Below are 14,947 nucleotides of genomic sequence, written 5' to 3' on the forward strand. Positions count from 1 at the left end.
GAAAAAAAACCAAAATTATAGAAACACATTTTAAGACATGTACTATGTCTGCAAATGTTTAGCCACTTGTAATAAAACCTCATATTTTAATTATTCTGCTAGATTTCCATGATGACTGAGTAACCCAGGAAGCTGCGCACAGTTACCGCTGTGCACTTAACACTTTTGTCTTTTTAATATTCATTGCCTAGGAGTGTTTTTTTTCATACAAATAGTTACTGACATTGTGACTTTCCTATTGCGTTAGCATAGGTTAGTGATAGACTACGCCGCGTTCCAAATTCGGATTACGTCGCCACTGTATGAATGTAACTCCGTTGTTAACCGAGGCCCCACTGTAGTCCATTTAAGATTAAATCATACTTGCGTCCAAGAGTTTGGAAAATCTATTGAAAAACATAAAATCATGCTTTTATATAAAAGGATTATCTGCGAGACCACCACCATTAAGCATTACCTGAAGGTTTAGATGAATAGCAAAAGACTCTCTAAGGTGGGGCTTTTTGTGACGATCCAACTATTTTTAGTGGACCGGTGAATCTGTGGCTCCGGTTGGGTGTGGATCGATGCATGGTCAATCCTTTCCTTAAGAGGATGTATTGATTTGGTTACTCTAGCTGGCCAGCGTCTAATCTCTTGAAATGGAGTGTTGCTTGGCCTGTTGGAGTCACTGCACCCCAGCAGTGTGATAGGTGCTCCATATCAAACCTTGCCTTCAGAATACCAGAAATTGGAGAGGTTAATTGGATCGTTCCAGGCCAGTAATTCTCGCAAGTATATTGTTGTTGTGTAAAACCAAAGAAAATGCTGCTTTGTGGTGATGAAAACTACTGTATAACCCAACATTTATCCTGTTCCTTGGTCTTTTTACGTATTCAAACATGCACAAAAAGCATCGAACCTTTCTAATCCCATAAAGTACTTTACTTAAAAAGGACCACAGTGAGTAGATTGCCTCCCAATAATCATAAATCGCATTTTCTAAGCGAGCCAGCATTCATGATAATGACTGTGCGGATAAAAATCCATCCATTTTGAGAGAAGAGGTGAAAAAAATAAATTAGCTAAGCACCAATGCTCGGGTAGGATAAGTTTACCATAGTGTGAACGGAGACATGTTGCGCTGGAAATGATTAATATTTGATGAAGACTAACTGCGCAGAGGCAACCGCAAGGTTCAATATGTTATTTGGAGGGCTGAGCGAAAAAGGTCAGCTTTGTTTGGTACAACTTGTAGGTCAACACGTACTTTAATTCAACCTTTGTTTATGGTTAGAGTTACACCAAAACACTTCTCAATCCTTATTATGAGGAATCTCCTCCCCCCCCTTTCTTTGAGGATTTGCTGAGCAACTGATCTTCGTTTTGGTATGCAGCAAAAATATGTAACTCAAGAATTGTAGATCAGTAAACTAATACATGAATCAATAAATACATGGTTGAAAAAAATACAATGACACTGACGGCCTTATCTTATTTGTAATATCTATATTAGATTGTTTTTGAATTAGCAAACCCCTCCTCATAACATAACGTATTCAATATATTGAATTTCTAATTTATACAATTTCTTTCTATGAAAATACTATACATACATTCCCACTATACAGTGACTTTTATTCATGCCATGACCACACCTGTATCTCAAATCACTTCTCCATTTAAATGAATATTGTAATGGCATTAATCTGTTCTAGCCCCATATCGTGCTCTTTTTGGTGTGCCTGTCTTGGCCACCAGGGGGGGAAATAATACAGACATACAGATGAAAGCGAACACAACTGCTCAGTAAACTGCAGAATTATTAGATAGAAACATACTGTACATGCCTGTGAGTATTGTTGTGTTGTCATTTTACATGTGTTGCTCCTGCACTGTTTGTGTTCAAATATCTGTTGCTTAAAGGGTTATAACACAGCAAAATCAATAATCGTAAGTAAAAGCAGACCAAGGTAGACTGGAAGATGACCAGTCATTGGGAAACAAAACTATATGTATGGGTCATATATGGGTCAATTTGATTGATAATGGTAAAGGTGTGGCCCACAAAATGTCCTTTTAAAAATTCATTAATTTTACTGATATGAGTATTACAATTATTGGCAGTTGTTATCCATTAAAATAAAAATAAAAAAATAAAAAATTGTAAAGTAATATTTTTTTAAACATTTCATCTTTGGCCCAAAGGACACAAAGTCAGTGATTTCCAAAAACAATGTGAAATGTGGACCCCCTCAGACCAAAGCACACTTTTCCACTTTGCGTCAGTCCATCCCAGAATTTAGATTAAGATTAGATTAGATCAAATTATCTATATATATTTTTTCTTTTACAAGCGTTTTTACCTTCATTGATCAAACTATATGACCCATATTTTCGCTGTAAACTGTGCAGGCACGCCAACTTTTAAGAAAACCCTTTCCAGCAGTGTTATCGCACCACATGCTAACGCTTATAGCCCATAATTAAAGACATAAACATTTAAAGCAGCATCATAAGCCATCAAAATGAACATTCTCCGTGTGAAGACATCACATTTGAGGTGTGATCGCTCTTCTAGTGGCTGCAGTATAACTCTGCGCTGCGCCCAAGAGTTGACATTCTCGGCACTTTAGCCTCAAGCATGACACACTTTTTGCATAGCAAACTGGACGAGCCGCTTAATACAGCTATGAATACTGAAAAGGTTATTGCCGCCAGGTAAGCACCCATATCCTAAAATGCATATGCCTGGTCTTCCACTTTAAGAGTAAGCACATGAAATAACATGTGTGTCTAAGCCAGCCGGTCAGACTCGAAGGAGTTTAAAAGTAAGACAAAAAATAAAAAAAAAATAATCTGCGTGTCTAAAAATACACAGCTAATGTAAAAAAATAATAATAATACAAATTTGGAGATACCTGTACATGCTTTTACTACAGTGGCGAAATGCAAGCAGGCAGTGAAAACCGAAGGGGAAGCTGAAACTGATTGACGCACCCCTTATTCCTAATATATGAACGCTGCGATGCTCCACTGATGGAAGCACAAGTACGGGAAATTACCAAGGATTTTCTCTCTACGGGCACTTGACTGATTATTCTCAAACAGCAGCCCGGCTGCGGCGTATTCCCCTTGATTCGGAAAGATTCCTAGATAGTACTGCCATACACGCCGGAACTTTAATAACACAAAACTTCAGAGCATTGTTCAGCCGTGCAGGCTCTGGGGTATGAATGATTTACCAGGGGTCTGTCATTTTCTGGAATAAGAATCGACGAGGAGAGAAAAGCTGACATGTACAACATGCCCAACTTTCACCATGACGTGTTTCCTATCGAAAACAATTTTTAGCTATTATTTCTTGGAATAATATCAAACAAAGTCAATTCATGTCAATTGAAAGTGGCATTTAAAACAAAATACAGAGGAGCATTAACTCACTCGTTGCTTTGGACATGTATGTATATTCCATGAACTGGAATCCAACCAATTACTGCCACCAACAAATATATTTGTCAAGTACGTTTTTCAACGAGTAGGCGTGGAAGACGGTCAAACTCAGCTTGTCTGTGAAATCCAGGTTTGTAAACCACTGTAATGACTAACAGGTCCCTGCAGATGGCGGTGTTGCACCACTTTGGATTCAAGAATAGCACAGCTTTTACGATGACGATAAATACTACGAGATGAATCTCGTCATGTCGATTAAAAGGGGGAGAAATGCAACAAGTTCAAAGTCAGACAAGTTTAGGCACTTTACCCGGAAACTGAGTATATACAGTATATGCATGGTATAAACAGAGTATGCATCACAGTTGGTAGTAGAAAGTGTCTGTTGCGATCGTGAGCTGAAGGATGACACAGTTCGTAGAGTGCATTGCTAACGGCGTGTAAAAAAGCCACACTCGAGCCATGCGGTGAGTCATTACGCCGTGAGCAACGCCTGTAAATAAATTATTTTGCCATTAAAAGCCCTCTCTCAGACATATTTTGGTTGTTTTGTTTGAGGTGCTACAAAAGCAAAAAATAATGAGATACCAGAGAACTGAGGTATCGACACTTACATGTTTTGTGGTTGATGACGGGACCATCTCCATCTACATACTTTTACATGGAAGTCCAGATGGTTTATAGTAATTCTAATAATAAATGCCAGGCTAAATCTTTAAATAAATCTTTCAAATGTAGCTGTACTGGAGCCTGCAATCACACTATAACTTTGCCATTTTTCCCTCAGCAATGACCCATAGACTTTCCATTTTTATATTTTTCCCCACCACACAGTGTGTACAACAAAATAGAAGGTAGACTGACATTGCCTCTCACGCTCAGCCCTTGCTATTTTTTTAGGTTTTTTTTTTTTTTTTTTTTGCTCCGCTCCGAGATGACCCACCCTTGTCATCTTTCGGCGCATTAGTGTGACAAAATAGAGAGCAGATTGAAGTGGCAGCATCTGGGCGAGACAGGGAATGACAATGAATAGATTTTTGTCTTTTTTTCTTATAGTCAGGTGCACCCTATTGCTCTTGTGCAACTTATGCAATATAGTGTGGATAACATTGACGGACGAAAGTTGTTGAATATCATTAAAACAACTGATTTTTAAGAGTTTAAGAAGGGTCTATTTCATTGAACTGATTGTCGATGAAATTGTATTGTGAACCAATAAGACTAAATGCAATGCTTTGCTGGAAACAGCGGTACACGCACGCATGCATGCATTTTCGCTCCCTTCCGATGAAAGTCAGCAATGGCCCGATTCTCGGCTGTAGGTCGCGTCAAACTGATTTTTTTTCTACCTGATCTGACTGTAAAAAGGTTGAGGCAGACTATCATAAGTGTTTAACCTGTAATAAATCCTGATGACAAATCCTTGTGTGTGTGGGGTCTAGGACTACAATAACAATTATTTTAAGTCAATTTTTTTTTTTAATTACTCGATGAATCGGATGAAACAAAAAACTATATTTTCCATCCCTTTATTCAAAAACAGGATTTTTTCAAATTGAGAGTTCAGAAAATGCACAAACATAAATTGATTACGATTCCGTTACTGCTTTGGTCTGTAACGTGTCAGAAAATCGGCAAAAATGTTGATAATTGTTTTCCAAAGTAAATTTGCAAATGTCTTATTTTGATTAGACACGAAGACAATCAGGCTGCTTTCATGGAGGACTGCAGAAATCAGAGAACATTTACTGTTGAGAGGCTCAAAGTCGGAGGATTTGGACAATTTTCAGTTAAACTATTGACTAATCGGCTATCAAAATAGTTGTCGATTAATTTGAGAACTGACTTATTGTTGCACCTCTTCCGTGGTCAAAACAGTGTTGAGTCATTCACCGAAATAAAAATGACAAGGAGAAGAGTTAGCAATTCGTAATGTGCTTACCACGTAAGCTAACAGTAGGCCTAGCTTCTTCTATTTTTTCTTATTATTATTTACTTCATATTTTCCAGCAGTCTAGATCCCCTGTAGCAGTTGAGACATTTAATGTCATCAAAATTACAGGAAAAGAAATTACTAAATCGTTTCTTCCCGATTATTGGTAGCCGATCAAGGACATTCAGTCAAATGCCTATTCATCAGTCCTTGCCCTTTACATTGTGATCTTGATTGTTTTTTTTTGGTTTGTTTTTTTAAATCAAGTGAACACCGACTGTGCCATCAACCAATTAATCAAAACTAAAACGCAGCCTTATTTAAAAAAATAACTATATTGACATTCTCGTGTTGCTAAGACTAGGTATATTTTGTTCGAGCACAAGGATAGTCTCATGTGATAAATGGGCGTGGGGGCATTACCACGTACAGTAGGATGGTGTTATGATGCTTTTAAGAAGCACAATGAGAGCATCCTAAGCTGCAATTATTGGCAAAGCATTCAGGTGTGGGAGGTAATAAAAAATGTGGTGTAAAGGGCCCATCCCACGCTAGCTTTGTTCCGACAGGTCAGAGATGAAACGGAGGCTGTAAAGCGAACGGGAAGAGAGGGGCGAATCCGTAGGCGGCGGTAAAGGGGTAACGCGCGGTCACCGGTTTCCAAATTCGACAGTCTACGGGCTCGAGTTATGAAAAACGTGACTGCATGAAGTCAATTCTGCTTGCGGTAGCTCATGTTTACAAGATGTACTAGGGATGGTGGCCATGATTACTTGATTGGTCGTTGTGGTTGATGTTCATACTAAAGTATGTTGTATTGAATCTTCAAGCTAGTGGATTGGCCTAGTTTGCTGCCTAAATGGGCTGCGTAAGAATTCTAAACAGGAAGTAGATTTTAGGGATAGGAATTCAATTAAATTCCCTTAAGTCACATTTTAGATGGCAGAAAATACATTTCCATGTTTCCTTAGCTCAGCAATTATAACACTTAAGTGCATGGTAACAAATAGCATAGTTAGCATCATAATGTTATTGAGAATGCATGCTGTTTTAGAATCAATCAACAGTGCCTGCCTGCATTTTGCAGTTGCTGCAATGAATCAATCTCATACAAATCAGCAGAATTATTAACAATAATAAATGTTCATCCCTAGTAGGATAGGTTCTGAAGTGGATTTTGTTGAGATTCATGTGGAACAAATCATACAAATTAAGCCGAAAGGTCACGACAACGTGGTATAACAACGTATTGTAATGCAGTACATTTCTTACTGTTCATAGTTACTCTCGGTTATTTTATTTTCATATACATTTGTGGTAATGTCAAAACTGGAATAATGGATGACAAATCAACAAATGTGATGGGATTTTGTTCAACCATCAACGACGGAGAAGAAATTAGAAAGACCTTGTCACGCGAGGACAGATTTGCAGCTTCTTATCCTGTGAAAAAAAGCGGGGGGGAAAAAAATCTTATGCGGATTAACTGCTCCTTCAACCATTTTTCATTTTCAGATGAGAAGGTATTAATCTGACAGCCAAGTGAAGCCCAACAAACACTACACACTTCAAAGCTGCGGGAACTGCTTTTTGGAAAAGGGTCCGGTTAAACATTTCTATTTAATTCTTACTTCCAGCAAAGGACAGAAAAATTCTCGTAAACCCCGAAAATGCGAAGTTGCTTCATAGCGCTCAGAACAAAACATTTCCGGTTTGATACGCTACTTTAGTCTGACTTGGGCGGGCAAGGGTAGCAGGTAAAACATTATTATTCTTCAAAAACGCATACACGCTTAAATGCACGTCTTTGCTGTCACTGAAACAGTAGATATTTAAAGCAGATTGAGAAAGTATTTCACATTTTGTTCCGCAGTCTTTCACCACCCACGCAGTGCAAAGTGTGCTTGGGCTGCACTGCGATTGCTTTAAAAAGGCTACTATTAGTAGATAATTAGAGGAAACGCACAACCGCTACTTATGCAAGACCCAAGGAAAACTGACGGCAAAAGCGGTGCCCACACACCTCACTCCTAATGGCTGCTTTGACGGCTACACCGACCAGAATCAGCATTAAAAGGGCCCTGACCCGCCAAAAGGCTCCTCGGTTGTTTGTCCATAAAAGTTCTGTCGTGGCATGGAGTGCAGGCACTTTAGTTTTTGCTACCTTTGCCGGGGAAAGCGCTTCCTTTATCTTTACCTCCTGCGGGATTGCATTCCCGGGACGCTTATTGAATCGCGAGTGCTGAAGGTCTACAAAAACAGTGCGCTTTTGCGAGTGTCATGAAGTATAAACAAGGTAAGAAAACGCAACTATGCTGTGCAATAAAGATGGCAAGCCGCCTCATCCCAATTTCAACCACAAAGTAAAGAGGTGAGAGTAAAGAAACAATCTTGTGTCAGAATCCGACACGGACACTGGATGACTCCTTGAGGAGTCGGTGTAAACTTAGCTGGATTTAAAACCCCATTGCTGACTATTATTCTCAAATAACTCTGAGTCAGACTGCAAAACTTTGTAGGCTATTACTAAACCTTTTGCTCTGTCATCGCCTTACAATTTACCATTTCTGCTCAAGTGAAGTTAGCCTTCACATCAGCAACAGCAAAAATAAAAATGTTGAGAGGCAACTGTCACCCACTAGAGAAGAAACGATACCTCAAGAACGGAGTCGCAATAGCTGAGACTAAAAGGCAAGAAGTGAGCATTGTGTGTGGCGGGGGGGGGGGGGGGGGGGAGTGATCCATTTATATTGGAGACAGTAGAGAGCCTGAAGGGTCTCATCAGGTGCAAATTTCCTGAAACATATTACCAGCTGGAGTGTAGCTTAAAATGAAAGCGGGAAGGCGCAACATCACTCCAGCCTCCTGTGCGGCGATAGCGGATGCTATTGTAGTCCGTAAAGACATTAATTTCCTCTCGGATAACTACAGCCAAATCGACAGATGATTTGTTTATGTGGTGGAAAGCGAAAAAGATTGGCATTGATTCTTTATTTATTCATTGTCCAGCTCATAACTGTATTTGTGAATACTGGGAACAAGGGGCCAATTAGAGGCTCTGATGCCACTGTGTCTCCATTGCATCCTAAGATGACAGATCCCTAAAACTAGCAACTTGTCTTTTCTAAGAGGGATGAAAAAAAATCTTTACATTTCTCTTCACACCGGACTTCTCAACAAAGAACTGGTACATTTCCCAGAACAATCAGTTCGAGAGAAGACAGATTTTGATGGTTTAGGGCAGCACTTGAAAGATGAAACGTCTCGAAGAAGGGAGTGCAGTGTGTCTTTAGCTTCCGCTCATCGACAGAACAGGAAGCCATGTGTGTGCTTCATCCCAGTTGATAGTGTTTGGGAGAAAACAAAAAGAAAAAAGAAAAAAATACACCGCGGAGCTAGCATGGTATCAGTAAAGCTGATGTTTACAAAACAGAATACATATTTGTGTCACTGAGCATCCAGATTTGTGTTTAAAAAAAAATATATATATTTCTAACCCGAAATATTGTCAATTTCATGTACGGTAATTAGTGACCTCCGCTCTCCGAACCCCGATATCAACAAGTACATCGTCCGCTTAAAAAGAGGTTTCATAGCAATAAAGGCTCCCTTCCCTTCGAATAAACAGCAGAAGTAAATATCCTCGGCCAAACATAAGAAAATATGGTCGTTAAAAAGAAGTACAATACAAGTACACAATGTCGTAACTTTAAAATGATCAAATGTGTAGCGTACTACAAGTACTACTATGAATTCTAGGTTATCATCAACAAGTAAAAGGGTACACCCTGAACTGGTTGCCAGCCAATCGCAGGGCACATACAAACAAACAACCATTCGCACTCACATTCACACCGACGGGCAATTTAGAGTTGTCAATTAACCTACCACGCATGTTTTTGGGATGTGGGAGGAAATCGGAGTGCCCGGCGAAAACCCACGCAGGCACGGGGAGAACGTGCAAACTTCACACAAGCGGGGCCGGGGATTGAACCCCAGTCCTCAGAACTGTGAGGCAGACGCTCTAACCAGTCCTCCACCGTGGCGCCAAAATGTTAACTAAATATTTGAATTCATGTATTCGCGTCACTAGCCTCTCTCAATTAGTTCTGACTCCTTTCCTATGGTTTCAAATGCAACAACGTCAAACTGTTCACTGTAATTAGACGCCCACGGCAAGTCGGCTGTTTTCCGAGCGACAGATTGGCGTCCACGCCCACCCCCCCTCGACCGGCCCCCTCTGGAGATTCGGAAGCGGAAGGTGCGTACTTGACATCCTATCAGCAGACGGCTCGCTGACAAGTAGGCCGTAAAGGCTTTTTTCTCGCTTTGATTACACTAAGTGCACAGAGGCCAGATGCGACCCGAGCCAGTCATCTGTTGGCTTGTCAACAACAGTTGCCATCGACGGGAGAAGGGGAAGGGTGGGAGGTGGGGCACGAGTGAGTCGGGTCACTTGGGGTTCCTTACCCCCTGAGGAATGAAGGTTTTGTTCTTCATTACACTTAGAGAGGCTGTTGAGGCCTACAGACAGCGAACAAGCCCATTCCCGCACCTGTTTTCCATCACCGGGACTCCTACTGGTTGAGCTGAAAGCCGAATGACACTTTGGACCCAGTGTGCCACTTTGTGACTGCGAGACAAGACAATTTGCATGTCAATTTTGTGCAAAGACGGAAAAATATCTCTTATTTGCAAAAATAATACACCAAATAAGTCCTAGTTTGAAGATTTTAACTTCAAGACACAATTAATTCAACACAACAATCAATTAATCGATCATGCCCATCCCAATTAAAGACAAGCTTGACACCCAACTTGGAACTTTCACTTGTCACTTTCCACAAGACTCCAAATTTAAAATCTCCCAAGACTTCTCCAAGCAGTGTTTTTAGATGCTGAAGTCATCCTTCAACTCAAGACCATCCATATAACTACATCAGATATTACTCCCACTGGGCATTTTGCACAGCTCTTTAAATTTTAAACAGGCAAATATTTAATTAATCAGTACTTTCATCTCGAGTTGAGCGTTGTTGTTTTTCCCCCCCACAATTTCACCCTGGTATGACCCCATTAGGTATCACAAACAAGCATCACATTTAGTGTGACAAAAAAACAGTTTATGAAGACACTAACTAGATTAATTACAGAAAAGAGTTTCTCTGTTAACACTGAAACAGAACAATGCTATTGAGACAGAAATGTGCAATGTGTCTGTCCCCTGCAAGACGGACATAACTACGATTGCGTCTACGATCGGCAACACAAGGTATCGAAATTAGCTAATTTAATTTAGTCTACCACCGCTAGTTAAAACATATTGCAATGCCCCCACAAGTCGACAAGGTCAGATACATCTGCCGGTGTACTTACAATCCCTTTATTGAACAAACGGTAACAAAATAAACACATCCTAAGCACATTCATACACTACTTCCAATGGCCACAACTGACGCCAGGTAATCAATGCGCAAAAAGGCTAACATAAGCTAAAAAAAAAAAGCCAACTACACTAATTCGCTGACGCACACGTCACTCACCAGGCAGAGCCCTGCCATTTAAAGCCACACACATTCAGTCACATTTATAGTGGAGAGAGTAAGGACGGCGATCCAGAGTGGAGGAAAATAATACATGCACCTCACATGCATATTTTGTATTGGTATTGCTCTTTAATATTTCCATATCAATTTGTATCTGATTAATCAATAGAATACATTGGAAGACTAATCGATTCCCAAAAAAAATATTCTGTATCTGCAGCCCTGTTGCACAATTTAAAGAGCAGATGAAGGAGAATGCGGAAAATATGTAATATCATTTGTTAAGAGGAGTGACGACATTGTCCTGCGAAAGCAGACTGTCACGTAGCACATGCTAACATTAAAGATAAGCAGCTAAATTCTAGTGTTGGTATAGAATTTGGCTGTTCAATCATTTTATCTGGTGTAGTGTCATTAAAAGTCGGATCACTATATCGTTAATTACAACAAATAGACATCCATTCCACAGTGCTTCAAATATCAGTTTTGGAAAACATACAAACTCGTAAATTACTGTCATGGCCATACAGTTTGAAAAATTTGTCTCAGGAACAAACTCCCTGAATTTGAAAAAAGTTGCATGTATTATTCACCAAGAGATAGAAGAGACAAGATATGATGTAAAATGTTAAAAGTCGGTGGGAAGAAAATTCTGGATCCCCACCAAAATGTAATGGGTTCTTCCTTGCCACATGCCCCACCCTTACACAAGGTTTAGCCTCCTTGGCAGAGGTAACAAAATATAGCTGTGATTGAATTGTTATCTCCCGACCACGTTTATGTTGGCTCAGGTGCCCAAATTCAATTTAAGCTTAAAAAAAATTATTCTATGCCACTGTCTGTGTATTTGCGGCAAGGCAAAAAGAGGAATAACACCCTGCAATGCTTAACAACAAAGCGAGTCGGCACTGGTCAGGGTAAATAATTAATACGCTTTGTGAAAATGCTGCACGAGCTTTGTCTGAGCCATTGCAATGAAGCCAGAGTCAGAAGTTGCTGCAATCCAAAAACAAACACAGACTTGTTTGCGTTTGTGCTCGCTCGGCATAAACACGATGACCGGGCCGCAGCGTTTTCATGGATAAAAGCAACGTCCTGGATTAAGCCGGCCGGATAATCCACAACGCGACAAACGTCTGCTATCCTCCAACATTAACAGGCACCAACTCAGCATAAAAACAATTGATACAAAGAGCAGTGTCAAGTTTCTTAGAGGCCTATACTGCACTAAATTTATGGTGGAAAAAACAATCCAACAATGAGCATTTTTTAGCGCTCCCACAGGCCGGATATGGCCCAGGTACTGCAGGTTGCCCACCCATGGCCCAAACCATGAAATAACTGACTTGCAGAAATAGTCCCAACAAAAACTGTTTACCAGTTGCATCATGATTGTGTTACTGCTGTGAGTGTGTTGCCAGTGTGATGGTGATGAAGCGGGAGGTTGAGGGTACGTCGCCTGCTGTTATTCCATCACATCTCCATGGCAATGCACAGAGATGAAAAAGCCTGAAACCAAGCAGTACGAGGCTGCAAATAAATAACAGTCACGCTCTTGCTGTCAATAAAAACACTGTACACAGAAAAGTTCACCCCAAACCATCCCAGAGCATAGCCAACTCACGAGCATGGTTGTAAAAGGGAACACTGATGCCTCCGCAGAATGGCTGCTTTACCCAGATGATGACAGTCCTGAACACCGTTAACAATCCACGCACATTGACAACAACCACTTCCCCGTGGGGCACACAAGCTCATTTCCCAACACTTCAAGACACCATTCCATATTTCCACACATGGTTGACAATTCGGCGTATGCGCACAGCATCAAAAGGACGGCAGTTCCTTTTGTATTTAACTTTGAATAAAATAAAAAATAAAAAAAAACGTTGACGCGGTATACCCACGTATACAAACAGTGAAACCTGGGAGATACAAGAAGCTTAATGGTGCTGCGCGACTTATAAACACAGCAAATACAACACAAGATCTGTTTTTTTGGTTGACTGTTCGAGAAATACGCATCACTTTGGACATTATTTTTGGACTCGAAAGCCTAAAATCAGTGCTGTTTTCATTGGGGTTTCTGCATTGGGGGTGCGCTTGAACGCACCACCGTTTGTTTCATTGCCGTGATTTACAACAGCCAAGTGAACCGCAACTCCAAACGCGTGACCATGTCGTGTGATTTTTTTTTATTTATTTTTTTTGGTATTTTATTACAATGAGAGTTCCCAGCGAATATACCAAAGTGATTTAAAAAAATAATTTAAAAAACGGGTAAGCGAAAATCTCCTTTGAAGCCTTAAGTCCAACTTTACGAACAGTCGTCGGCAGTACATCCAACCAGCTTGCCTCACGAGCCTCGCGAATGCTGATTAATATGCTTTAAAATCCACACGTATGAAGAGCGGAAAGTGCCTATAGAGCACACACACAAAAAATAAAAATAAAAAAAATAAAAATAAAAAGGCAGCCCAGTTGATGAGGAGAACCTACCTTGGAGAAGAGCCGCCTGAAAGATGGATAAAAAGAGAATAGTCGCGAGAGAGCAGCAGCCTGCGTTCGCCATGTTGGACACCTGCTTCAGTTATGGTGGCGAGAACCGAGCGGCTTCACCTACTGTGGAGCTCCCCTCCTTCCCGGTCTTTGCTTCTTTGCTTCTCTCTCCCCCTCCCTCACTCACTTGCTTTCCCCGCCTTCCCTCCGCGGTACTCCGCTAATAAGATGCGAGCCGAGGGATCGCTTCTTTGGACGCCTTCACTTGTCGTGACGGTGAGTAAAATGCGAGTTTGTTTCCAACTTCGGCCATTTTTGGGGGGTGATTCGCTCCACACACGCACACAAACACACAGATGGAGCAGGGCCGGTGATAGGATGGCCATGGCCCAAAACTGCAACTGTGCCCCCCCCCCCCCCTTTAATAATAATAAAAAAAATATATATATATACATTAATGCCTTTAGATACGAGTGACCCGACTTGAGGGTTTTTTTCTAGCCTTGGGACAATTTTTTTATGGAGGCAGTCAACTCAACAGCTTACTTCACAACAAGCGATGTTTGTTTGTTTGTTGTTGTTGTTTTGTTTGTGATGGTATGGCTTCAAGGAGTGGGATTACATGGAAATTCGATTAGATTTGCCATTGTAAATGACATGAACTCTTAGGCCAGTGATTCCAACGAGGTGTCAAGACGTGGTGATAGCCAAATAAGGATCCGGAAGCAACACTGATCTCAATATAGGAAGAGAAAAATGCAATTTAGTAATGCAAACAGAGATCATGAAATGAATGAGTCATAAGATAATGAAGAAACACGAAAAAGGAAAATGACCACAAAAGGACGTTGTGAAAAAGAACCTGAAAAATAACTATAACTAAGGTAGGTGGATGGAGCCACAGCTAAAAGAAGACACCAACGCCATCCAGTGCAGCTCTACCTCTGGCGAGTGGCCATCATGGCTAGCGATATGCTATTGGAACATTTGAAACGGCGTTAAAAAATATAACACACTGTACATGTTTTTCGAGTCTATTTTTTCAACAAAAAAATGCTTTATTGTTCCTAACGTGGATAAAAATTAGTAGCAATTTTGGAACAAAATTGTTACGTCACACTTTCATTTGGCAAATGATATCCAAATTTTGGCCTGTTCAAAAACATACCAGTAGTTTCACAAAACTTTTTTGACAAACCATTTTGGGTGGGGCTGATGAACGGTGGAAAAGTCGTACATTTATGAGATATAAAGTAAAGAATTTACGAGGAAAAAAATGTAATGAGAGAAAATGGCTCTGCGGTACATCAATGTCTATTCAATTCTCGCCTGAAAACGTAATATTTTAAGGGAGAAATTTGATAATGATAATTACGATAATGAAGTGACCATATTAGGAGAAAAACACATTAAATCTGTCGAACTATTCGAAGGACTCTTTTTCATAACACTATTTTACGAAAAAATATAATTTTCTAAAAATAATAATAATAATAATTAATTAAAAAACAGACTGGAGCTCTGCTGGCTAAAAACA

General features: G+C 40.3%; 1 protein-coding gene across 5 annotated transcripts in view; it reads right to left on the minus strand.

The window, feature by feature from the left end:
- cadm1a (cell adhesion molecule 1a) overlaps positions 1-13,688 on the minus strand; it is a 291,908-nt gene extending 278,220 nt beyond the window's left edge. For 2 of the 5 annotated variants that reach the window (XM_061702697.1, XM_061702694.1), the window contains exon 1: positions 13,411-13,686. In XM_061702697.1, coding sequence (XP_061558681.1) covers positions 13,411-13,483 — 73 coding nt within the window. In that variant the 5' untranslated portion in view covers positions 13,484-13,686. Of the gene's footprint in view, positions 1-13,410 lie in introns of all 5 variants that reach the window. The other 3 variants (XM_061702695.1, XM_061702698.1, XM_061702696.1) reach the window with 3 other exon arrangements.
- Positions 13,689-14,947: the final 1,259 nt, after the last annotated feature.

The sequence above is a fragment of the Phycodurus eques genome, chromosome 17 (genome assembly GCF_024500275.1).
Source record: "Phycodurus eques isolate BA_2022a chromosome 17, UOR_Pequ_1.1, whole genome shotgun sequence".
In the NCBI taxonomy this organism is placed as follows: Eukaryota; Metazoa; Chordata; class Actinopteri; order Syngnathiformes; family Syngnathidae; genus Phycodurus; species Phycodurus eques.